Here is a 26,910-nt window from a genome sequence, read left to right on the forward strand (position 1 = left end):
ACAGTTCATGCTAGTGGTATCATCATCATGAGAAGGGCAGCCATCATGATGGATCCCTGGGCTGCCTTGGGATGAAGGGTGGGAGATTAATTAATTTCCTGTATTTAATTGTTTTCTGAATTGACCAGTAATATGTAAATCCTCTTCAATACAAGCAAGGTTTCAAAATGACAAGGCTGCCCTAATTCCACATTGTGCCATTTGGTTTAAGAAGTGCATTAAATGTAAGTTAAACATGCATTAAAGGGAAGTAAGCCATCCATGCAGGCAACACCTAAGCACACAATCCCAGATTCTAACAACCTTTCTACTTCTTTTTTAACATGAAAAACAAAAGTTCAGGCCAGATGTCCCCAATCTATTTTTGGCTGGTGGGAGATTTTTTTCATTTTTTTTTCATGAGGTCATGGCTGATAACAAAGAACGGCTGATAACTGAAACTATTTTTTCCTGTGTTGGGAGATTATTAACAAGAAACAAAAAAAAAAAGGGCAAAATCTCCAAGGACAAGAACCTGATACAAAGTCATCATTCCACGTGAAACCAGATAGCATGCGATGCTGTGCTTCCACACTCAGCCTCTTGCTTGTTTATACAGGTGTCTGTGGAGGAATGTGGGCACTTCAGCTGAACCAATGGAAGCTGATAAGCTAATGGCCCTCTCTCTCCCTTTTTTGAGAATGAAGCATCTCTATCAACCTTCATCTGTTTAAATCTGCAGCTATCGTCCTCATCCCCCCCCCCCTCAGCCCCATGTGTGTTATCAACCCTGGAAAATAAGGCTTGTAACTATTCTTGGAATGCTCTGCTTCTTTTAATACTTCTGTATTAAAACTGTTCTCCCTTTTATGGGGAGCTGCTTTTTTCTCATTGACACTGCTTCACACACCCCACACCCCCAAAAGCGGAGAGGAATCAGCAATATACATCACACAACTGTTTATATTTAACTGACCTTATTTCATGAAATACACTTTCTGGGTACATTTTCAGATGTTTTTAATGAATAACTAAATTGTTTTAGCAACTGAGCCCTTATTTAAACCAAAGGCTTTCAAAATACGTCTTTTTTAAAACAAGGTAGTTGGAGGCTGTACGTAGTGTCGCTTAGAGCAAGATAAAGAGTGTGAGTTGGAAGACACGATAGAAGTTGTCATGAGGTTGCCCTGTAGACCATTTTGTACCATTAAGCTGGCATTAATTTATCCTCCTTTACAGATGGTCGCTGTTCTTATTTTTCAAAGAGTTGTATTCCGCTTGTCCTAATGCGTCTCAGTAAACCCGTGACTGAGCAAGCATGTAACCCTGGGCCCTTCCACACCTAAGAGCAACTTTTTTTGTCTTTTATCAAACAAGAGAATCTGCTGGGAAGAAACAATAATATATGAACTTCCATTTTGTTTGGCTGCTCTGTGTGTGGTCCACCCAGAAGTACTGCGAAGGCATAATCAGTCTGCATATTGGCACTGCTGATCTTGAAATTTAACCCTGTTGTACTTTCAACTGAGCACTGAGGACAACCTATTAAAAGTTAATATTTAGTTCTAATGCAGTTTCTTTCAGAACAAATACTTGTGGGGGGGCTGTAGCATTATAGAAAGATGCTCATTAAATTTTACTTTAAAGGCTTACTGTTGTATGTATTTTCTTCTTCAGTAGGGGTAGACATATATGTGGAATTTGAAGCCAAAAAAAGGACATTGATAGCTATGTGTGTTGACTGCTTACTTCCTCCAACATCCTTCCTGAACAGTTCAGTTTGGGACTTGATAATTCAACACAGGATGTTGTTGGGAAGGCTTTGGGCAGCAATCCTGTGGAGATATACAGAAGGCATTACATATGCTTAGCTTTTTGAAGACTACAGGAAATATGTTGACAATTTTTGGCGGAGGAAAAAAACCACATTTCTTAACCTTTCTCTTGTGGACAGGATGAGTTTTTTAATGTTTTATTTAAATACAGAATGGTTTAAACATTAGCTAGGCAAGCTCAGTTACTAGAGCATGAAACTCTTGATGCGAAGGTCATGGGTTCGAGTGAAATATTCCTGCATTGCAGGGGGTTTGACTAAATGACCCCCATGGCCCCTTCCAACTCTACACAAGTCAAAACAATTGTGTGAGAGAGGTGAAAATTCTGAATGTACAGCTGAATCAAAGGAGCAGGAACCGATTTCTGTATGATAGGCTTTTGTCTGACACTAATGCTTCACGTTTTCAAGCAAACCTGCTGAAACTCCACATTTTGTTGTAAATCAAAATAGGTTCCAGTTCTTTCTTTCCTGATTTCCCTCTTTGCCATTACGTGTTCCCTCTGTGTGTATTTGGTAAATATGAAGAAATAGAAAAATATTTTCCCTTTCCTGAGACATTTATATTTTCCTTTAACCCCCCCCCCCAATAGTTGTGCAATAGTTTTCATGAAGGTGTTTGGCAACAGAGAAAGCTTCTCTTTCCTTTTGGGCAAAGTGTACATTATAAACAGTAATCTGATATGGCAAATTATATTCATGCCTGGAGTAGAAAATAATCAGAAGCAATAGAAAAAAGTAATGAGTTAAAACACGGCAAGAAATAGTAGGTAATGGGTGAATATGTCCATTGCATTCCTTCCTTGCAATGAAGATTTCCTCAGAGATTTGATAACTTAAATGATTTCATTGTTAATTCAAGGAGACTGCATTTCCTCCCACAAAGTATGCTTGCATTTGGACTTTGTAACATCCAGCCTAATCTTTTGCAAATCTTTAAAAATCAACATTTCTTTAAAAGCCTTTTTTTTTATTTAAAATGCATTTTAGCCCTTAAAAAATAATTGTTGCCCCACTTCTCTTTATTTAGTAGCAGAGGGGGGAAATGCTTTTGAGCCCAGGGAATGCTTATTTGTACCCTTGTGTTGTGCTTTGTACTTGAGCAGATGCCTGTAGGGTATGTGATATGTGGAATGTGTTGTGTCCCCACCCCCTGCTGAAAGAAAAATGTTTGGAGGGGGGTAACTGAACCCTCTGCAATCAGTGTTCTGCCAACCTTAAAGAAAAAAACAAAACAAATAGCCTCTCCTGGGGAAACAATGAAGATTCCTTGCAGGCCTGATTCTTGTTAGAGAAACTCTTGTCTTAAAGACTGGGCGGTTTGATTCTTGACATAGAGAAAGCCTGTCTCTGCTGGTAATTGTTTTGCCCTTCCAGCTGCATTTGCGCTTTGCCATGGGTTGAGGCAAACAACTGTGTGTTGTTTTGTGCGTGTTATGTTTGTGGGTTGAATTCCGAGCTCCTGATCCTCTTTAAGACTTTGGAAGGACAAAACAATATGAAACTTCTGCTTCTCCTTTTTTTTCTTTCCACCTCTGGAGGATGTTTGCAGTTCCCATTTCCTCCAGTATCTTTCAGATGTGTTTTTCATTATTTGCATAGTACACCTGGTCACACCCTTGTACTTAAGGAATTCTTTATAAAGAAGTAATCTAGAACAGAAAATTTCAGTTTAGCAGTTTTGCACAAATTTCATTTATTTGTGTTCCAAGTGGCCTGAATTCCAAGTTCTCCTTTGGCCTTTAAAACCTGAAAAGTTTGTAAACAAGTTACCTTGAGGACTCCCTTTCTCCCATAAGCACCTGCCTTTTTGCTGTCCAAGAAGCAGTGCCTGCATGAGAACAGGGTCTTCACAGTGGTGGCACTTGAACTGCAAGTTCCTTCCAAAGGAGACTTCTTTGATTGCCTCACTATTAGAAGTTAGGCAGCATTTCAAAAATTTGTTGCTTTGGGGTCAAATTGAATTTGTTGTTTTGTTCAATGCTTTAGCTGCCCCTTGTCACTTCCTTGGCTTTTATATACAAGTTTTACTGTTTTATTCTGTTTTTAATTTATTGGTTTGTGGCGCTATTAGCCCTGTTATCAGTCCCTATGGGGTAGAGAGGTGAAATATAAACAATTTTAGAGTAAGCAGCTTCTCTCTTTTAACTTCAAACTTATTTTTATTTTTCAGATCGAAGAAGGCAGCAAAGCTGCAGCTGCCGACAAGCTGCTGGCTGGGGATGAAATTGTCAGCATCAATGACGTGGACCTCTCTGGGTTCAGACAAGAAGCCATCTGCCTGGTGAAAGGTTCGCACAAGTCACTAAAGCTCGTAGTGAAAAGGTAAGGTTTGTGATTCACCATGACAGAGACTAAAGTTCGTTCTTGTTATAGTCAACTTGCTGACTGAGAACTAGACACAAGTCTCCCCTTTTCACTTTTCAGAATCTCATCTGAGTTAATTGGGTTTGGTTTTCCCCCCAAAATAACTTCACATGGTATATATATATTATTGTGTGTTGTCGAATGGTTAATTCCCATTCAGTTTTAACTAGGACCGGTGGTCTAGAGAAACTGAATGTTTTTCAGGTTTCTGTTAGCACTACTTAGCCCAAGTAATCTATGAAGTAAAATGCTGCCTTGTGTATATTTTAAGTCACCTTAGCCCATATTGAGGCACCCCCTTGGAAGCATTCACGATGCATAGGATTCAGATTTGGGCATCCTCTGGTTTAAAAGAAGTAACCAAGCTGCACAAATCCTTTTCAGGCTTCTCAGAACTGCCTTGTTGTAGGGTGACATGGCAAGCCATCAGTGAAGGCTAGCCTATTCTCAATGTTCCCACAGGCTCACATAGTCACATGAAGAGATTCTGAGTAGCATGGAAAAAAAACTTGCCAATTACTAAAGAAGCCTGTGGAGTCTACAGAGCCCATCTCAGCAAAAGACCTCAACCTTACAGCCTCTGGCTCTCGTTCTGTATTAGGTCCTGTTTCACCATGCGCCTGCTCTTAAGCCTTCAGTCGATCCTTACCTTTGTCCCACATGGCTTCACACTTTGTTCACTGTTGGCCATGCTGACTGGGGCTGATAGAATTCAACAATATCTTGAGCACACTGTGTAAGCTGCCTCTGCTTAAGATACAATCTGTGGGGCTAAATTAAGAGGCTATTGAATAATTGCAAGGTGCTCTCCACTACTGGTGCCAGATCTCAATGAAAATACGATAAAGCTGTACCTTGGCTCCCGAACACCTTGCGAGTCAAACGTTTTGGCTCCCGAACGCCAAAAACCCAGAAGTGAGTTCTTTGGAACCCGAACGTCCGACGCAGCTTCTGCAGCTTCCGATTGACTGCAGGAGCCTTGGTTTCCAAACGGTTTGGAATAATAATAATAATAATTTATTATTTATACCCCACCCATCTGGCTGGCTCCCAATCAAGTGTTAAAAGCAGTACAGCGTTAAATATTAAAAACTTCACTGAACAGGGCTGCCTTCAGATGTCTTTTAAAGATAGGAAAGCTGCTTCCTTCCTTCACATCTGAAGGGAGGGTGTTCCACAGGGTGGGCGCCACTACCGAGAAGGCCCTTTGTCTGGTTCCCTGTAACCTCACTTCTCGCAATGAGGGAACCGCCAGAAGGCCCTCGGCACTGGATCTCAGTGTCCGGGCTGAACAATGGGGGTGGAGACGCTCCTTCAGGTATACAGGACCGAGGCCATTTAGGGCTTTAAAGGTCAGCACCAACCATGGGCTATGAAATTGGCTTGTTTCAGCTAACTGTAGTTTACTTCATCTGGGTACATAGACGCGCATCTACATACTACCAAACCTTGGTTTAGTGTTACATGTGATCCAGACAAAAGGGTCTTACAAGCTTTTGATATGTATAAGATACATGTCCAATATATGTATCTGAAGAATATATGTGTATCTTCAGATACAATATGTGTATCTGAAGAAGTGTGCATGCACACGAAAGCTCATACCAAGAACTGACTTAGTTGGTCTTTAAGGTGCTACTGGAAGGAATTTTTTTTGTTTTGACTATGACAGACCAACACGGCTACCTATCTGTAACATGTCCAATATAGTTATTTTTGTATTACCTGATATGTGTCGGCATTTGGCCCCGTTAGAGAATATATCAACTACAGTGGTACCTTGGTTCTTGAACGTAATCCGTTCCAGAAGTCTGTTCGACTTCTGAAATGTTCAAAGACCAAGGCACAGCTTCCGATTGCCGCAGGCGCCCTGGAAACAACAGCCAACAACCACATTGTACGTTCGGCTTCTGAAAAAGGTTTGAAACCAGAACACTTACTTCCAAGTTTTCGGTGTTCGGGAGTAGAAATGTTTGAATACCAAGGCGTTCATGAACCAAGGTTCCACAGTATTTAAAGGAATCTCCTCCTGAGCATCTTTAAAAGACTCACATCTTCATAACAGAACTTTAGTTTTCAAGCATCTTTAATTTCTCACTTCAGAAAATTGCACAACACGGAGGAGCAAACCAGAAACTGTTACATCACAGAACTGACTACTTTTATGCTGCTTAGCTATGCAGTTTGACTAGCTTAATGTTAAGATGGATGTTCTGGATGCATATCAGTAATGCTTAGTTGATGTACTATGCTCATTTATCCTCAGTCACCATCTGTAACAAAAAATAATGGCAGAAATGAAAGTGGTCACTGAGATTCCTAGAGACAACGACCTGCTTATTTCTCATGTTTGCTCTGGGAGAAAATCTTACAACAGTCATTAATAATTCTTTAAAAATAGTTTTGGTGTGGATTGGCGCACAAAATAAAGAAAGCAGATGGCACTATAACCCAGATAATATGAATAGTTTCAGGGAGTTCTACCAAAAGTTATATAGCCTAGGAACCAATAAATTATATCAAAACCCCATCTGGAATATATTATAATTCATATCTACTTGATCTTACATTGGCTTCTACTTTGGGCAGGGAGGAAAGAACATTTAATACACAATCTATGTTCTAAGCAATGGAGCAATCTTCATGATCTGTTTATTTGGAGCCCTTTAAATTTTCAGACATTCCACAACATAACTCGTTGCTTAGCAAACTATCAGCTTTAAGGTAGCTGCCCTTTAGGTTTCCAGACATTTCTCTCCTTTAGATATGCAGACTTTCATAACTTAGGAAAGTTAGTCATGTTTGGATATTCTACATAAATCTGCTTCTGGGCACTGGGTTAATGCTTCTCACTGGCAAAATATTCTAGCCCTATTCTCCATTTACTGTGGCAGTGAAGATGTCAAAATCCATGTGGGGAATATTAGAAAAGGGGTTTAAAATAAAACTACCAGTATAATAATGTAGAATATTCTTGTGCTCAGGTCCTGCTTGTGTGTAGAGTTCCCACAGGCAACTGATTGGCCTGATCCTGCAGGCTCTTCTTCTGTACATACGAACCATGATAGTTGCTTCGCCAAACACATAATCACTTGCTGCTTCTATCATGGACAGCCATGTGCGAACACATTCTTAGTGCTGTACATTACAAGGGATGTTTAGGCACAGTGAAGTGATAAGTTCCCATACTCCTTGGTCTAAAATCTTTGCAGCCTAAAAGTACTTTTCTCTGCTCGGTTTGTTGTTGAAACAACAAATGCTAGTCACATGCAGTATATAATAATTTATCACTAAGGTCACAGTGTTCTATCTCTGTCCAGCTGTATCTCACTGAAAATGGTCTGCGCCATTAACTAGTGATGGAATGCTAGTCTTTTCCTAGTAGTTGGCTGTTCTTTGACTATGTCTCTGGGTGAAAGCCACAGCTGGATGCTTTCTACCCCTTTGCAACACTCTTCATTTAGTTAACCGTCGTCCACAACTTGGAGTAACCCGAGAAATTGACTCGAACCTTCTGGAAAAGGAACTAGAATTCAGTTTGTAAGGAGTTACATGTGTGTTTAGCGACTTGCAAGAGCTGAAGCAGCTGAAGTTTTGTTCATCATATTTTCCCTATGCCCATCTCTCTTCCCTTCTCCCTGTTCTTCTCTTTCTGTCAGCAGCCTGGCTCACACTTCATAAGCCATAGTCTGAAACAAATTTATGCTGTACTGTGAACAAGCTGTGTGCTGTTGCATGTTGCTGAAATCATGCCTGCCCCACTCAATCCTTTCCTAAGCTGGAAAGGAAGAACCCCTGGAACCAGCATTCGTGGTTTGTTACTCTCCTAACAAACTGACATGCGCCTTCTTCATGATAAGCCATTTCAGACTGTGGTTTACTGTGACATGTGAACAAGACAAATATGTAGACAATTAAGAATCAGGTTAAAAAAACAACACCCAAGCAGAAAAAGCACTTCAGGAACTGCATTTTTCAATTCTTCCCCTTATGAAAAAATACTTTTGGGCAAAGTTAGACTAAAGTTCCCGGTGCCTTAATTTCCGGTTTTCCCTGTCTCTGTCACTGGGTGACTGACTCATACGCTCTCTTACCTACATTTGGAAGATGAGGAAGGGTGAGGAAGGGATTGCACCATAGGTTGTTAAAAAAATAAATAAATGAGTGTTGTCTGTAAGGCACTATTTCAGCAAACCCTGTTCAGTATTTCCTTCCTTCCTGCTCTGCATTTTCTTCAGGGATAAGCATCTTGCTTCTGCACTGATCATCAAATAGTATTTTCGTCACTTTCCTTTGAATCAAGCTCAGCAAAGGTTATTTGGGGAGACGCTAGAACTCATTTTATTTCTAGAATGGATGTGCTTCCTTCTATGATGAGCAAAGGCATATGGAGAAATAAGTAGATGGCCCTGTTGTGCTAGTGCTATTTAGCAGGAAACTTCTTAGCAGGGAGGAACTACTCCTGTTCTTTCTTTAACCAAAGAAAGCTTGCCATCAAAGCCAAAAACCCTACATACTTTTTAAAAAACCAAGTAATTGTACTACCTTATATTTAGCTGTTTTGACTCATTGAAGCATGAATTTGGTGTTGTGCATGCCACCAGTGGCAATTCACTTATTTGGTCATGATGGCATCTGACGGATCTGCAGTCATAGATCATGCGCTCTCACTTCCAATCCTAGATGTGTGGTCATCTCCTCGCCATCAACCATGGTTTGTTCCAGCAGAAATGTCGCACTGCACCATGGTTGAAGCAAACTATGGAAATCCACGGTTATGTGACATGCTCTCAGTTCCCTTAACCATGGTTAGGATATCAGAAATGTTCAGAGGCAGGCTTTAATCTCATTCTGAATTGAGGGGTAGAAAGATTTTCAAATGGCAGTACAGGCCAAATAAGTCTGAAGGGTGCAACACATTCCTTCAATATTTGGGCCACTTCCCCCCACCCCTTCATGCTGCTGGTTCTGGCTTTGTGAACACCCAGTATAAGGCCAAGTCACCCAAGTGTGCTGAGGATTACAGGTAGGGAGAATGCTGTTGCAACCATGGTCCTGCTTAGGGACTCCCCAAAGGTTGGCCAATGTGAGAGTGAGATGCTAGTTGGACCTTTGGCCTGATTTAGCAGGACTCTTGTTTTGCTATTACAAGTGCTTGAAGAAGAAAGGGAAGCAAAACCAGCTATCTCGAGTGCCATCTACTGGCACAATTTTTGCCAGGTATACTTTGGCTAGACTTAGAACCACTGGAGGTAAATTTTTAAAAACCCAGCACACATTAAATCTTACTTAGTACAATTTAGGAATTAGTATGCTTTTTATCCAACAGAATAAATTGACCAGGATTTTTATAAAAAATAAATAAAGCATGACATCACAAATGGAAAGGTGGGAGAAAAATTAAAAAGAAACTTCAAAGTTCCAACCCTATCCCCACTTAACTTGTAAGCCCCATTGAATTCAGTGGGGCATACCTTTAAGGCAGCATGTAGGGGATTGCAATGTAAGGTTTCAGCTGCATAACAAATTTTAATAATGCCAGAATCCACAGCTGAGCAATGCCTTTATTAGGACCAAGTGGAATCTCACAAGATATTGGCAAGCTTTTGAATTCTTCAAAACTCCCTATCAGGAAAGATGTTAAACAAAGGAAGGTTGCCACTATTTTTGTGACATTTCGGTTTGTACTAATGAAACTGCTGCCCAACTGTGGACACCAGGCGAAAATGTTTCTCTTCAACTAGTTGTTTGGCTGATTAACATTCTATGGCATTTAAAATGTGGGGAGAAGACGGTTATTGGTTTGTTTGCTTTTGTTTCTGCTTTATTATGTATTTTGTGCTTTCATTTTATATTTTTTATGTTGTGAACCGCCCTGTGATCTTCAGATGAAGGACGATATACTAATTAATTAAATAAATAAACAAAACAAATTAAGCCATAATCTGGTTTAACATGTTGAGTTAAACAGGTTTATCTGTTACAGGAGTTGATGCTAGTGATTGCATGGCAATTTGTGGTAATTAGTTGCATTGATGATTTCACCTTTGTTGGGTAGCAACATTATAGGAAATGTTTTCCTGTGTTCCACCATATTGCTGATAACTATTGTGGTGCTTTGTTGTGTATGAACTGCTTAATATTTGTTCTGAATCTCTAATGTCACAAGTCATTGAAATACGTGCACACAGACATTAACAGAGTGGGATATCTGATGTCTAGAACACAAGGTCTCCTGTTTGCAGGCTGCAATTCCCAGATGTTGTGTTCTTTAAAGCCTATTGATGTGTTTTCATTCAGGCACTTTGGGGAGACATGCTGACTTTGAGTTAAATATGATTCCATGATTCTACGTGCCTACGTGTTTTAAATGAAAGTGTCATGTGGTGCTGAACTTCCTTTCTGTTTTTCATTTGGATGCTAATGGAATGGTAGTGCATTTGAAAAAAAACCAAATAGTGTAAACAGTGGAGGCCAGTGCTTCATTTATTGGTTGAGCCCATCTGTGTATTTGAATAATACATGGAGACAACAGTATTGATTTCTGCTTTTATGTTCGCTGGAACCATGCATGTTAATTTGATGTCTTGATAAAATTGTAGGAAATACTGTTAATCTAAAAAGCATGGAAGCCTTGTCTTTTCTTTTGGAGTCTTTCAGAGTGTGTACTCTATGTTTTGTGCTTGTTGTTGTAGTAAAAGAAGATCAAAGATAAGCCAGCATCGTCTGGGTAATTGTAAGCTGCATTAATCAACCAAGTGGCTAATTGGATGCGTATGTTTGGGTGTAGGGGATCCTCATTCAGTGCTGGTTAAATTACATGAATGGCCTTCAGAGTCATTGCAGCTCTGAGCTATTGTTTCTGTAGGTCACACTATTTTGTATTGCATACAAATGCATATCAGTTATTTTATGTTACATAAATTCACCAGATTCAACTCTCTTGTAAAGCCCTAATACTAGCACTTGCCATTGTTCGGTGATATACATTTACAAATAACTATTTTGGTACCACATTGTGGCTATTTGAGGGATTGATACTTACCGGTATATAGAAATACTTACGGTCAAAATAAAAACAAGACTGCTGATATGTTTTTATCTTCAGTAACCTGGAAAGTAAATAGCAAAATTTTGCTAATGTTAGCAAAAGTGGTTTTGGCAGTTCAGAAGACAGCAATGATCATTTACAGACCCTCCAAGTGTCCTTACTTTCCACTGACTGCCTCAGATTTGAAGATGTCCCGGTTTCTGATTTCATCCCAGAATGCCCCACTTTGCCTTAGAAAGTCCCTATTTTCATTGGAGAAATGTTGGAGGGAATGGAGTTATGTTTGTTAAAAATAGTACCGGCTTCACTACAAGCTTCACAACCATAAGTAAAACTATTACTAATTTCATTGTCTGGTGAGCAACTTGTTTAAATTTTATTGTGAAAGTTTGCTTCTAAGTGTTCATGACAGGGGGTGAAGATGCAGTGAAACTGACACATGCAGAAGGCTTACAACCTTAAATGATACAATTATCGCATGTCAAACTATGCAAGACACCATACACTACATTGAACAGCTTTTAAAAAGGAAGTGGGCATGTGCATGAGGACCATGGCATGAGGACAGAGCGGTTTTAAAACTTTAACCATATTATGCAGCCCATATTAAAGCCCCTGCAACTGCTATTTGCATTGAGAGAAAAGTTCTCATTTTACACCAGTATGGTTATTTCACCTATACTATTTCTACGGTGCAAGAAATAGTGGTAAGAAGTGGTGGTGCTTTCTCTTGAGAGCCAGTGTGGTGTAGTGGTTAAGAGCAGTAGTCTCGTAATCTGGAGAACCGGGTTTGTGTCTCCGCTCCTCCACATGCAGCTGCTGGGTGACCTTGGGCCAGTCACACTTCTCTGAAGTCTCTCAGCCCCACTCACCTCACAGAGTGTTTGTTGTGGGGCAGGAGGGGAAAGGAGAATGTTAGCCGCTTTGAGACTCCTTAAAGGGAGTGAAAGGCGGGATATCAAATCCAAACTCTTGGCAAACACACACAAACAAATTGAAAGCCCAAGTGAGACATGATTTGAGCTGCTCATTTTATTAGAACTAGGAAGTGCATCATAGTGGAAAGCACATTTCTTTGATTACGCTTATATTAACTGCGGCTTAGTCATGTTTGTCAAGAGGAAGTTAGTGGGGAGGTCAAGGTTAGCAAATGTGAGATCATACTAATTCCAGCCTTTCCATGATTGTTTTTATTTTATACAGGTTTTCAGGGTGTGCAGAAGTACCAGATATATGCTAAGTCAGAAGAATGTAGCTGAACTGGCCAGGGTTGGTGCTCTGCAGCCTCACTGTTATGGGAGATGGTGCCTCATGGGAGGGGAAACCCTGATAAGCAACCTAAAAATACAGATAAATAATAAATCTTCTCTGGCAGCCCACTGCTTCTTGTGTAAGGAGCAAGTCATAACTCGGTCAGGGTGACACAGGATTTTAGGAGCTATAGGAAAGGGCATGGTTGTTGTATTTTCTTCCTCCTGCACACAATATTCAAATAGAACACAGTGTGTAATTTATATAATTATTCATTGGTTATTTTCTTTAGGAATGGTACACTTTGGAGGATCGTTGTCAAGACATCTCGAGTATATTCAGCTCATATGATGCCAACATACAAGTCAAGCTCACCGTGTTTATAGAGGTCTTTAAAGAAAGGGATGGGGACACAGTGGGCCTGCTATTTTGGTGAAGGTTCCTGCCTAGAAATTGTTTTCTGTTGATTGCAGGTTGTTGGTGACATGGTTGTAGGATTTCGTGACAGCCAGTGTGTTGCAGTGTCTAGACTCGCATCAAAGTCAAAATCCCACTTAGGCATGAAGTTCACTAGTGGATTTTGGACCTCAGTCTAACCTACCACACAGGTTATGAGGAGGGTAAAACTGGAGTGGAGCAGAGAACCATGTATAACTTTCCTTAGTCAGGAGGAAAAGCACGGTATACATGTACAGTGGTACCTCGGGTAAAGTACTTAATTTGTTCCGGAGGTCCGTACTTAACCTGAAACTGTTCTTAACCTGAAGCACTACTTTAGCTAATGGGGCCTCCTGCTGCCGCCGCGCTGCCGCTGCACCATTTCTGTTCTCATCCTGAAGCAAAGTTCTTAACCCGAGGTACAATTTCTGGGTTAGCGGAGTCTGTAACCTGAAGCGTATGTAACCTGAAGCGTATGTAACCTGAGGTACAACTGTAATATTCACAGGTTTGCCACTGAGAAGATTCCCTTTCTTCGAGAAGGGATGCCCAAGTAGCAGTGATGAGTGACATAACTTCTAAGCATATTTCCATAAAACTGTATGGGTTTCCATTTCCCCCCCTCCCTTTCTGTTCCTGTGCAGTGAGTAAATATTGACCATTTGGTAAGATATCAGTATACAACTGTCACAGAACTCTAACCCTCACATATGGGGAGCGGGTGGCACCGTGATCTAAACCACTGAGCCTCTTAGCCTTGCTGATTAGAAGATTGGTGGTTTGAATCCCTGCAACAGAGTGAGCTCCTGTTACTCTGTCCCAGCTTCTGCCAACCTAGCAGTTCGAAAGCACACCAGTGCAAGTAGATAAATAGGTACGACTGTGGCAGGAAGGTAAATGGTGTTTCCGTGCGCTCTGGCTTCCATCACGGTGTCCAGTTGGCTTAGTCATGCTGGCCACATGACCCAGAAAGCTGTCTGTGGTCAAACGCCTGCTCCCTCAGCCTGAAAGTGAGATGAGGGCTGAACCCCATAGTCACCTTTGGCTGGATTTAACCGTCCAGGGGTCCTTTACCTTTATCTCTCACATTCATGTGGCCTAATCCTCTGCTTGGGAACTTACTATATGTGAGGTGATCTGAATTAAACTCAGGCAGTATAGTACTGAGGTGATGAGGCATGGGAGGCCTTGAGAGAAGATAGGACACCCACTATGTTCCCTGGCTTAAAAGTGGAAATAACTTTTTTTTTTAAAGGAATTTGATAGAGGGTTGCTTTTGTTTTTGTAAGGCATTCAAAGCCAACAGTCACAAACAAAACAGGTGGTTTGGAAGGCTGTTGAACTGAAGGGGGGGGGGGGTTTAAGTAGAAACAATGGATCTTCCAATCCTGGGACTTTGTGCTGTTGAAGTATGTGGAGAATTTCAGCCAGTTCTTGTAAAGGAGGTTTTTCCTGGAAGTCAGTGGCAGTACTTGTGCAAAGTGTTTCAAAGAAGGTGTGGCAAGAGCTGAAATAGATAAAATATGTAGTAATAAAGATCTGGACTCCCCCCTGCTCCACTTGCCCATAATCTATAGTGAGGAAATTTTATGATTGGAAGGGAACGGGAATATGATGCTCCTATTTTGAGACTAATGCTTTCACATTTTTCAGATTCATATTTGTTTTTTGTTATTTTTAAAATAGTGTGCCAAAAATCTAGAGAGTTTGGTTGTCTCCACATGTCTTTCACATTTTCCCATGTTTTATAGTTCAGGGTTAAAATTGTTCCTCCCTACTTTAAAATGGCCAAATGATGTGTTCCAGACTTAAAGTAAAAAGCCTTCTTAACGTCACTTCTTAAAATGCTTTTGAATTTATTACATATGTTATTTTCTGAAGTCTTGCAAAACCCTACCTCAGAAAACTCAGTCCTTTGCTTCATATGCCCTCTAGTGGAAATTGTGTTCCCTGACTCAACTGATTTTAAGTACAGCTGACAAATAAATTGCATGATGTACTAGATAAAAGAAATAAAATTGGGCTCAATTGTGTATTCACTGTGGCCTAAAAGCTGTATAGGGTTTCAGAGCGGCCTTAAAAAATGAAAAAAAAGAGAGAGAGAGAAACTAAGGACGATGGTTGGCTGAACGGTGACCCAGACATTTATTCAGTTCTGTTGTTGCTGTGCCTATATAGCTCCTAAGTAAAGTATCAGGAAAAATACATAAACTAACTGTGAATAGTAAGTGGAGAGGGGGTAATTCTCCCCATGTGCATCAGTAAGGTAAAGGGACCCCTGACCATTAGGTCCAGTTGTGGCCGACTCTGGGGTTGCGGTGCTCATCTCGCTTTATTGGCCGAGGGAGCCGGCGTACAGCTTCCAGGTCATGTGGCCAGCATGACTAAGCTGCTTCTGGCGAACCAGAGCAGCGCACAGAAACGCCGTTTACCTTCCCGTCGGAGCGGTACCTATTTAGTATCTACTTGCACTTTGACATGCTTTCGAACTGCTAGGTTGGCAGGAGCAGGGACCGAGCAATGGGAGCTCACCCCGTCGTGGGGATTCAAACCACCGACCTTCTAATTGGCAAGTCCTAGGTTCTGTGGTTTAACCCACAGCGCCACCCACGTCCATGTGCATCAGTAGATGGGAGCTAATTCCTGTATTCCTTGCATATTATCCATACAAGTTACATACAGGCCCAGAGTTCTCAGTAGAACTGCTCATTTGTACAAATAATTATAATATTATTATTTATACTCCGCCAATCTGGCGGGGTCGCCCCAGCCACTCTGGACGGCTTCCAACACATATGAAAACATTATAAAGCATCAAACATTAAAAAATTTCCTGATACAGGGCCACCTTCAGATTTCTTCTAAAAGTTGTGTAGTTCTGGTGGGAGGGAATAGCACAGGGAGGGCGCCACTGCCGAGAAGGCCCTCTGCCTGGTTCCCTGTAACTTCACTTCTCACAGTGAGAGAACCAGCCCTCAGAGCTGAACTTCAGTATCCCGGCTGAACGATGGGTCAAGGCGAAAAGGGGGTTGATCCAAAGACTATTGAAAAAGTATTTCTTTAGAACTATGCACACAACCCATCTCCATGCAAACAGGGCAGTCCTACTTCCGCAGACGATAGGGCAAATGGCTTAGAAACCTTACCTCTATCTGATGAGTTTTCCACATAGGACATGATTCTCCCTCCCCAAGGACTGGAGTCAATCTAACTCTTGACTCAGTCCATTGTTACCATCCCAGTTTAACTGAGTGTAGGCCCTGAATTGAGTTGGCACAGTCCCTGTTAACGGAGTATGCTCTATAAAAATGAATGTAAGACTCTGCTGGTAGGCCTAATAGAGGAAGATATATACATTCACATGCAAAAAGGTATAAGAGTCTGCGAACAAAGAGGCTTGGGTTTTGTTTTTTTAGCTGTCTAACCTTTAACGGGCCTTCTAGAGCACATCAGAATTGTTTGTGATCACCCAGCGATGTCACGTTGCAATTATGAACCAAACAACTAAGCTAGCAGCTGTTGCTGAACAATCAGTCCAAGGAATCCAGATTTCCCATCTGGCATTGTAAATTATTTTGTCTGGGTCAGTGGTCCCAGAGTAAAGGAACGAGGCAGGAAAGACGTATATAGTTTTTTCTAATATTAGTTTATCTGTTTTTTCAGAACACATGTGCTCAGTTGATCCTGATGCTTCACAGATATCCGTACCCAGTTTTTGTGATGAAGAACGGTTTTACGGAAAAACCCGGTTTTCCCAGGCCTGAATCTAGTAGCCAGGGATTGCTCAGCAGAATTGTGTGCATGACTAATCAGAATCATTGCTGCCCCTTATTTTAATACTGTAATAAGGCTTCTTTGTGATTCTAATTATATCCGCTAAGCTCAATTGCAGGCGGCACACAGATTAAGCAAGAAGGGGACAGGCTCAGTTTAGAATCCTCTGGGGATTTGGTTCTCTTAAATAACAGGTCAGCCTCTTTCTGCTGACATGCAAAATGAGAATTTTGTATTCCGGTAACCATTATTGTTGAAGATGTAAGTTTGTAAAAAAATAAATAAATTTAGCCCTTCTTATTTCTGAGTGTATTTTTGCATAATCGAGCATCAGATCTATAAACACCTCTCCCCCCCCCCCCTCCAGAGTTAGGTCTTTTGGACTATTCCATTGATAAGGTAGTCCCAAAGTCAGCAACGCGCGATTAGCACAGATGTTCATGGGAGCTCTGAGTAAATCTTTAGTCAAAGGATTCAATATTTGAAAATGCACTGAGGAAAATACTTTATAACATGGCATATATTTTTATCTAGGAAATCTTAGATGGGCTGTCTCAGGTTCTGCTAGAGGGTATGTACCTATGCTTGTGATACAGTCACATGGGAAAGACTGAGAGTTAAGGAAGTAAGTATAAATACTTTCCATGGAACTGTTGTAAATTATTAGCCATGCAGGTGGGTTGTTTGTTGTTGTTGTTGTATATTTAGATGCTCAAAAAGAGAATAAATATTTTTATTTTTTAGCTATCTCTTCATTTTTTTGGTATTTGTTTAATGGAAATGTCTGGATTGATACTAGATTCCAGGTTAAGGGGAGTAAACATCAGTCTTATCTCTTGATATAAAATCACTCTAGAAGGAGGTTTTTTGTTTTGTTTTGTTTTTTTATAGCAAACAATTCATTGGTGTGTTTTTTCTTCCCGCATGAAAAAATATTTTATCTTCCTAACAAATGAGCTGATGCAACTCTTTGTAGCAAGGGGAATGAGTGTGTTTGACTTGTTTGAAGCCTATTGAGTTCAGAAGAAACTCCCCGCGGTTAGTTTTCTAGGTTCCCTGCTATTCTCTTAACCCAGCGTGCTAGTTGTAATGTTTCAGGTGCTTCCTGTATAAAATAGAACAATGATTACGTTATGAAATCAGAATACCAATGTCCCTTAAGCAGGTCAGTCTCCCTGCTATCTTGATACAAGATCACTCGGGGAAAAGAGGCTGTTTTTATGGTGAACCCGTCATTGCTGTTCTGAGACTCATCCGCAGAGACTCAGGGGATTAAAGCAAAACAATAAGCTGGGAAACTGGCAGGAGGCTGTTGCTAATTGCTATACTGCCAGTGATTTAAAGCAGGAATTAAAGATTTGTTCTTGAAACAGTTTTCCTTTTAAATGTGCATACCTAAAACAGAGAGAAACTGCTTTAAAACGTTGGTGTGGAACGGCAAACCCTTGTTTAAGGAACCATTTGATGCCCAGCATATCAGGGATCAGCAAACTTTTTCAGCAGGTAGCTGGTCCGCTGTCCCTCAGACCTTGTGGTGGGCCGGACTATATTTTGAAAAAAAAAATATGAACGAATTCCTATGCCCCACAAATAACCCAGAGATGCATTTTATACAAAAGCACACATTCTGCTCATGGGAAAAAAAACACCAGGCAGGCCTCACAAACAACCCAGAGATGCATTTTAAATAAAAGGACACATTCTACTCATGTAAAAATGCGCTGATTCCCGGACTGTCCACGGGCCGGATTTAGAAGTCCCCAGGCCTTAGTTTGCCTGCCCATGATATATATCATGAGTTTCTAAGACTGATGGGGACTGCCTGCATCAGCATGCAGCTTCTGCACAGTATGGTTCTTATGTGCAAATGTTACTAACATTTGATACAATTCCACATGCATTTTTTAAAAGAAGAAGAAGAAGAAGAAGAAGAAGAAGTTACATTTATATCCCACCTTTTCTCCAAGGAGCTCCAGGTGGTGTATATAGTTCCCTCCATTTTATCCTCACAACAACCCTGTGAGGTAGGTTAGACTGAGAGACTGTGACTGGCCCAAGGTTACCCAGTGAGGTTCATTGTCTAGTAGGTACGAGAAAACTGGTCTCCCAGGTCCTAGTCTGCTACTTTGTTCAGGTGTTCAGTTCAGGTGTGTGGTGTTCACCATATGGTTTTATGTTGATAGTGCACCCTTTTTATTTAACCATGTGACCTACTAAATTAATTATTACAGGGAGATGCTATAGCTCCATGCTATAGTTTTGTGCAAGTGCTACCAATGCAGTGCCCTCCAGCTCTTGATGGACTACAACTCCCATGAGCCCCAGCCCATCCGGTCAGACATCAGGAATGATGGGAGTTGTCATCCATCAACACCGGGAGGGCACCACATTAGCTAGTCCTGTTTAGCTTCAAAAGTGGGGAGGGGGAGTACATAGAAAAAATGATTCTATCCTTAAAGAGATACAAGCCTTATAAGCGGCTGAGACAACCAGTTTCCTCAGAGTACTAACCCAGTCATGTTGCTTCAGCTTCCCTTTTTAGGAAGAAGCTGAGGTTTAGTGAAAAGTATAGTTTATAGCTTCATCTTCCAAGAAAATCTTCAAGAAACAGAATTCAAAAAATTAAACTAACTATTCAAAAAATTAAACTAACAAAGTGTTGGGCTTAAATCAGAGGAAGATAAACCTTGCTGTAAGAGCAATGAAACATTACATCTTTCTTGGGGACTCTCAGTAGAAGGGTAAACTTGATCCCATAAACACAGCTATGAATCTCCTTTTTGTATCATAATAAGACAAACATGAGGCATCACTAGGCTGCCCATCTGTCAAGGTGTTTTATTGCCATCTGTAGCAGTAAGGCTACAGGTCCGTTGCTGCTAAAATGCACACACATTTAAGAGACCAATAGCCGCATAGCTGTGTTTTGCCCTTGCACTCAATTAAACAGAGATGGAAAGAAGCATCTGTGATGCAGTTCCACAGTTAATTCTTCCAGTACTTTTGCCACCATAAGTTCATGTGACATGTGTCAGGGCTGCCGCTAGGTCCCAGCTCACAGAGGACCAACGCCCAGTGGATATTATATACAAAAGTCTTTATTGAAGTTTAGTTTCCATTTCCAAGCTCTGGGCGCGCAGGCCCACGTCTTAACGCTAGACCGGCTAAGTCCCCTCTGACTCACTGCTCCACCCACACCAGTTTAAGATTCTAGCCCGGCTCCACCTCTTGCGCTGCTCTTTCCTGCGTTGGGTCCTTCTGCCCTCTGGGGTTCCCTCCTTCCTGGACTCCTCTGACGCGGAGCCTCCTGAGTCTTGCCCCTCCCTCCGGCGGGCTTTAGGACCTGGCTCCCTTCCCGGGCTCCCCGCTGTGCCGCGCTCCTGTACATTTGAACTTGGCGCGTGCGCCCAGCCGGTGACTTTCCTTCTGACCGTTTCCCCGCTTCCTGATGTGGGTGTTGCCAAACCTGACTCCTCTCCTCCCTCTGGTGGTGAGGACACTGGTCCCGACTCCTGGGACTCCCCCTCCCCACTGCGCTCTGGTGGAGACGCTGGCCCTGATCTCCAGCTGCTGTTCAGGGACTCCCCGCTGGCCCCTCCCTCTTGAGGTTTCTCCCTTGGAATCTCCCTTGCTCTGGCCACCGGCGCTCCCTTCTGTGAGTCCTCCGATTCGCTAGAGAGGCTTGTGGAATAACTCTGGCCACTGTCACTGCCTGCGCCCCCCTCGTACTCCTCCTCCTCACTCTCCATTTGCTCCCCCTCCTGTGTCTCTCCTTCTGAACCCCTGACAACATGGTATTTTTTCTAGCACTGGAGAAGGGGGGTGATGGGGAGCAAATATATTGGTTAGAGTACACATATCCTGAGTGGCTGTATTGGTCTCCAGGACTAGATATCAGTTAAGGACCTCAATTTGACTGGAGGTACATGGAGTTCATATTTGTTTTCAAATTAGCAGAGAACTTGACTTCCATGGTGAAAATATAATTGATCTAACAGTGTGTGGTTGCATTAAAAGGAGCAGCTAATTTGGAGTAATTAAATTGGTGGCCGAAGTCTTATGGATTGAGGAGAGTAGATATAGCTGAATCAGAAAGGAATTTCCTTTCAGAATTTGTTTGGTGGTTAAGAGCAAGAACTTTGAGGCAGAAGTCTCAAGCATGGTCCATCTCAGCAGTTTCCTGGGTGACTTTGGGCAGGCCGGCATTTCCCAAAACGGGCCTTACCATCTATAATCAGGTAGCAGTGGTACTGACTTTTTTCCGTGGGGTTTTGTTCAAAGGATTATGGAGAGAATGCTCATGAAGTACCTGGAACAGTTAAGGAAAGTACAGCGGTGTTGTTGTGTGATGAAGCAAATAGTTCTTCACTGTATACCAGCTAAAAGGAACAGGCAGCATGAAGTGTTTCTTGAAGGGATAATAATGATGAATGTCATCTCTTACCAGCCTAGACTATGTTACAATAACTTGATAAAATTGCATAAGTGTTGGTGATTGGGAAAATTCCCAGATCAAGAATCCCAAGAATCTTATTCCGTGGGAAATTGTTCCACTTTTTACCTGAGACTTCAGAAGTCAAAAAAATGCAGACCTGTGCTGCGGAAAACTGGAATCATTTCATAACACATTTCATTCATGCATTATATGTGGCTGTAATACCACTGCATTTTCAGTTGATTATTTTGAATCCTCAATTGTATGTTTTCTTGGCAGCAGGTAAGGTCCTAAGACGCACCATAGAATAATACTTTTGTTGGTACAGTAGTACCTCGGGTTAAGTACTTAATTCGTTCCGGAGGGCCATACTTAACCTGAAACTGTTCTTAACCTGAAGCACCACTTTAGCTAATGGGGCCTCCTGCTCCTGCAGCACCACTGGAGCACAATTTCTGTTCTCATCCTGAAGCAAAGTTCTTAACCTGAAGCACTATTTCTGGGTTAACGGAGTCTGTAACCTGAAGCGTATGTAACCCGAGGTACCACTGTATATGCTTGGGACAGTTATTGTGAGGAGCATGCAGGGTAGTAGCTTGAAGATAAAAAGCAACAGATTTTGTCAGTGTGGAATTACCATACAGGAAGAGTAGCATCATAATGTAATTCTGTCTGAATCAGTGAGGAGTTAGATCAGCAGAGAGACATTTCAGTCTAGAAAGACTTAGAGACTGGTTTGTTCTTATCTCCTCATTTTCTAGCTGGCATTTCTTTCTTTTCAAAGTGGTACTGATTTTGCAGAGGAGGTGGCCAGTAGAGGGAGGAATTTTGCTCTAAATGTGAACAGCAAGCAATTGCTGTCATCTTATAAAAAGAGGGTGGGAATGCTTTTCTTGAATAAAAGAACGATGAGTTGAAAATTCTCGTTCCTTGTCAGCATGTATTTTCTTTTCTAAATTTATCATCCCATCAGTAAGTTCATATCGAGTTTGTGTCACAGCATGAAACTGCTGTGTGAGATGAAAATAAATCTGAGCAGCAATGTTACCAAATCTCTTGGAATTGGGAAATATCCTAGCAAAAATGTTAAGTGGCAGCTGTCATATGCCAGGCTTAGTCACAACTCTAAGTCCCATTGAAAGCAGTGGCACATATTTTAGATTTTAGCTGGGTCTCATTGCAAAGTGTGAGCTTAAAAAAACAAAACAACCACCACCTTTTGAATACAGTACAAACATACACAGATATACAGTGGGTGATGTCCAACTAATTCATACCAGAGTAAACCCAATGAAATCAATAGATTTAAGTAATACTTTGAATATGACTTAGGTCAGTATCATCCAATACTATATGAGCACAAACATAACATACAAGCATACAGCTATGTATTTCAGGGGAAAGGAGCATAAACTTATTGTTCAAAACATGGCCCACTTTCTCAAAAACAAAATATCTGTAGAACGACATTGTCACATAAGTATATCGTGATAGATAGATAGATAGATAGGTGATAGATAGATAGATAGATAGATAGATAGATAGATAGATAGATAGACGATAGGTGATGATAGATAGATAGATAGATAGATAGATAGATAGATAGATAGATAGATGATAGATAGATAGATAGATAGATAGATAGATAGATAGATAGATAGATAGATGATAGATATTCCATTGCGTGTGTGTACCACCTGCCATTTAAAATATCCAGGTACATACATCTACAGGGTGAGTCTTTTAAAAGAGGCCCCATGGAACATGTGTACTCTGTATCCACGGACTTACCGTGTGTGTGTGTGTGTGTGTGTGTGTGTGTGTATATATATATATATATACGAAAGCATATATATATATATATATATATTGCTGACCCTCACCAACTTACGTTTTAAGACATACCTTTATAAATTCTCTTTGTGATATTGTTTATTTTATTTACTGTTTATTTTTCAAGACTGTTGATTGTTTATTTTTCAAAACTGAAACATGTTTTAGGAGGCCAGTGGGTGGGTTCGAAAGTCATCCCGCAAAGCAACTGGTTACATTTGTTGTCCAGTTCTATTTTGGTAGTAGTATGTCATTAAATTTGCAAGTATTGCTGGTGGGTTGGTGGGATTGTGTATGTGTGTGTCTGTGTGTTTGTTGAGGGGACAAGAATATATATTACCTGTATGTAATTCCTGTTTATTTGTTTCACTCCGTTTATGTGCATAATACACTTTGGGACACTATGCAAATAATGCTTATAACTATACAAATGCATGCGTAGATGCCATAGTGAAGGCACTCTCTTTAAGTATAGTCAGGAACGGAGCTTCTAGCTTTCTGTGTCAGAGAACTCTACTATGTTTCAGCTCTTATAATACTGGGGCAGGGTGGGGGCAGAAATAGATTTCACTGAACGTGTTAATAAAGATAACCACACACAGTAAAAAATTGAAGACTTGCTATGAAGTGTGATCTCCTCGGGGTAAAAAATGCGCCGAAATATTTTCCTTCATTGTCTTGTCCCCTCAAATCTTAACTTTAGTTTTCCTTCTCTCTCAGACGACTTCATAGGTGTATCATATCTGTTTAGGGTTAGGAACACGAAGGAAGGCTGTTATTACTATTGCTGTTAGTAACAGAGTTTCTTTCTGGGTTTAGGTGCTCTCATTCTGTCACTTACAGTTAATACAGCAGAATTGTAGGAAATACTAACCACTCTAGTCGCCTGCAAAGTATTTCACTCTAGCAGTATAATTTTTGTTAATATCTTGCTCTTTCTCTTTTCAGACTTCTTTCTGTTTGCACCAAGGGATTTGGGATTAATTTCTGTGTTGGATAGCCTATTTATAGTGGTCTAAAATGCAAAGAGGAATCAATGATTGAAGGGGCCTTTTCAATTTTAAAAGCAACATCACTGCAATTCGGCTCTTCTCAGTAACTAGCATGTTGGCATGATACAATAATGTAAACCAATCCTCTCCTATATAGCAGCCTATAACAATGTACTAACAAAACCAAAAGCATTCACATAGTATTTCAGAAACATGCAGTGTGGGGTTGTTGTTTTTTTATTTTAAAAAATCCAAAATTCATCCACATAAAGAAGCAAAGCCCCAAATCTCTCTTCTCTGTTTTGCTTTGTTTCTATCCCCATGGTTTTCAAATGGGTTTAGGCAAATTTCTCTTTCTAGTGGGCTTTATTCTACTCTAGTGTTCCTCTGCAGACTGGCATGACCGTGTTCTCTGTCTTTCCTTGCTCACAATCACGGAATGAGAGCAAGGACTGTCAGTCAGCTTGCTTTTTTTTCCTTTCTAATGTGGGGTGAGACTCACTATGGAAAAGTCTGAGAACCTCTGGTCTACTGTGTTCCTCTTCTGCTTCCCTGATGGCTCAGGAAGATGAATTTGGTGGTGGATATTGTTACACAGAAAATGCCGTCTGAAAGTGATGTTCATGTGGCCAGGAGCTATCTTACGAAGATCTTGAGAAGCTCCATGAGGTATGGTGTTGGTTTCACAAAGACAGCATTCCTTATCCCTTCTCCTAATAGAAAAACCCTTCTCAGTAATCCAGGAATCCATTCTGAAATCCTCCATTCCCACATTTCTCCATGATAAGCATCTGGCCATGTAGTCGTTCTGTAGTCTCATGTTTCATTCACATTTTGTACAAACCATTCTGGTTCCATGCATATATATCAAGCAAACAACAAACAAATAAACAGTTTGTGGTTAAACTGCCATCCTATCAATTATCACTTATCAGAAAGTAAGTTCCATTGAATTTCAAAGGGGCTTTTAAATAGACATGCATGGGATTCCACTGTGAGGCTACTGTTTTTAAACTAGACAATTGCATGATTCATCAGCTAACTGTGAAGACAGCTACAACAATTATCATTGAATTTGTGGGATTAGATTTGCATGTGCAGAACTCCATGATAGCATTAAGTTGGCACATTGTGTGGGTAGTTGGATTTATGAAGGACTTAGACATGTGTTTTTTTTAAGAAATGGCATTGCTCTTACAGAATAGCATGTCCACACAGGCTATTCCACCTCATGCAACTGCTACAGTGTTGGTTCCCACACATGCCAAGCTGTGTGAACCCCTGAAGCAATTAGCCTTCAAGCCATTTAGCTAAAATAGACAACTGTTGCTTCAGCATATTGGATTCTGATGCTGGCTTCTTTATGGACATGGGTTGAGAGACAACCACCATGTGAAAACAGGCCCCATGGTCCTTTGTGACAGATTTCACAACAGAACTGTCAAGTGACCAGAGCAGGTAGCTGGTCTTGAACCTCCCTCCCTGCCTTTCCTCCTTCTACATGCCCAACAAAGCTTTGCAACCAGGTGCCTAAAAATGGTGGAACACTGTTGGCTCCCATGTTTTTAGGAGGCCATTGGGCAAAATGCCATTGAAGAACTCCCTGCCGCTGTCACCACTAGCCATTTGCTTGGCTTCTCTCTGTGAGCCCACTCTCTACTTTGGCTCACAAGGAGAGGACAGGGCCTCCTTCTCTAGACTATTGTCACTTTTTGCATGCTTGAAAAGGGGTGTAGCAAGCAGGCAACAGCAGTAAGCAGGAGCAAGGTGGGATGGTTGGCTTCAGGCCCCTGCCGGTGTATCGACCTCCTAAGGTGCTTGTCAGTGATGCTGTCCTCTGAATTGGATGGTAGGCTATGCTTGATAGCCCAGGAAGCTTTTGTGCCATTTGACTGGCAAAACTGGGCTTGCAGCACTACTGAGAAATGTGGGGAGCACCCTCTGTTTGTTTTTACATTATGTTTTTCTCTTAATGAACAGGTATTTGAATCTGGAACAGAGTTCCTGGCCATTGTCACTGAACCACACCTAATCTGGTTTCAAAAATGAGAGTTGCTCAAACACAAAATTCCTCATTTCTGTACTTCCATGCAATTATACAAGACTTAATTGTTATAGACGGTATGCGTCTATATTATAAGGGATTTCATAGATACAGTAGGTGCTTTTATCTCCCTAGCAGAGGTGAAACATTCCAGGCTTTGACTCACTGTCTGTATTTCAAGTGCTTTTTTTTTTAAAAAAAAAAGCACCTGGATTCTTTTCAAAGGTGATTTCCTAGAGCAGCAGACACTGCTCTGTAACCTGAGCCTACTTACTGTGTTTGTTAATTAGGTCTGAGGTTGATTGCTTAAAAAATATATGCAGTAAATGGCTGTTTTTCCTTTCTCGTTCCAGAAAGAATGATCTAGCCTGCAGGCCCCACTCTTGGCATGCGACCAAATTCACGGAGAGTCACCCTGAGACAGCCACGTCACGACTCTCCTCAACCAATCCCTGTGCTTCCTGGCACTCTCAGTATCATGCAAGGTGAGTTCCTGTTTAAAATTAACATGCATCCAGCTCCAACGGTAAGAAAATAATTGCTTGCCTCGGTTTGTTCCTTATCTTAAAATGGCCAGCAATGCACGGTTTTATTTTAAGTTTGTCTTTGTGCACGAAGCGAGTTGTGTAATGAGGGAACTTAGATATAACAAGGGCTTGATGGCCCTTAGTCTGCAGGGTATTTTCCATTATGCAGCTAAGTAAATAGAGTGAACTACAGGTTCTTCTGGCAGGTTTTCTTTTCTTTTCTCTCGGCCTTTCTTCAGGCGTCAGTTTTCAGGTGTGTAAAAGCCCCTTAAAAGTACTAAAACGCAATGGAAGGAGTAAGAAACCAAATCTCCTATAACAAAGCAATTATTTAAGAGGAAAACACACTCTGTGTATGCCTAAAGAATTGTCATGCAATTGCTTT

The 26,910-nt window shown here is 41.1% G+C and overlaps 1 protein-coding gene and 1 long non-coding RNA gene across 10 annotated transcripts in view; one reads left to right on the top strand and one right to left on the bottom strand.

Moving 5' to 3' along the window:
• Window positions 1-26,910, top strand: part of SHROOM2 (shroom family member 2) — a 106,487-nt gene that overhangs the window by 44,557 nt on the left and 35,020 nt on the right. For 4 of the 7 annotated variants that reach the window (XR_014563093.1, XM_083734119.1, XM_083734121.1 and 1 more), the window contains exons 2-3: window positions 3,987-4,138; window positions 26,352-26,483. Coding sequence is in view for 6 of the 7 variants with exons in the window: in XM_083734119.1 (XP_083590245.1) it covers window positions 3,987-4,138; window positions 26,352-26,483 (284 nt within the window). In the remaining variant the exon portion in view is untranslated. Of the gene's footprint in view, window positions 1-3,986; window positions 4,139-24,518; window positions 24,624-26,351; window positions 26,484-26,910 lie in introns of all 7 variants that reach the window. The other 3 variants (XM_083734117.1, XM_083734118.1, XM_083734120.1) reach the window with 1 other exon arrangement.
• LOC310842564 lies at window positions 1,073-14,489 on the bottom strand. 3 transcript variants are annotated; one of them, XR_014563216.1, is made up of 4 exons: window positions 13,995-14,489; window positions 11,246-11,292; window positions 4,830-4,951; window positions 1,073-1,814 (listed from the first exon to the last, which is right to left on the bottom strand). It is a non-coding gene; the product is annotated as an uncharacterized lncRNA (long non-coding RNA). The 3 variants fall into 3 exon arrangements; XR_014563217.1 differs by lacking the exon at window positions 1,073-1,814 and adding an exon at window positions 1,999-2,316; XR_014563218.1 differs by lacking the exons at window positions 1,073-1,814; window positions 4,830-4,951 and adding an exon at window positions 6,249-6,453.

Source organism: Podarcis gaigeae (genome assembly GCF_964106915.1).
Source record: "Podarcis gaigeae genome assembly, chromosome: 4".
In the NCBI taxonomy this organism is placed as follows: Eukaryota; Metazoa; Chordata; class Lepidosauria; order Squamata; family Lacertidae; genus Podarcis; species Podarcis gaigeae.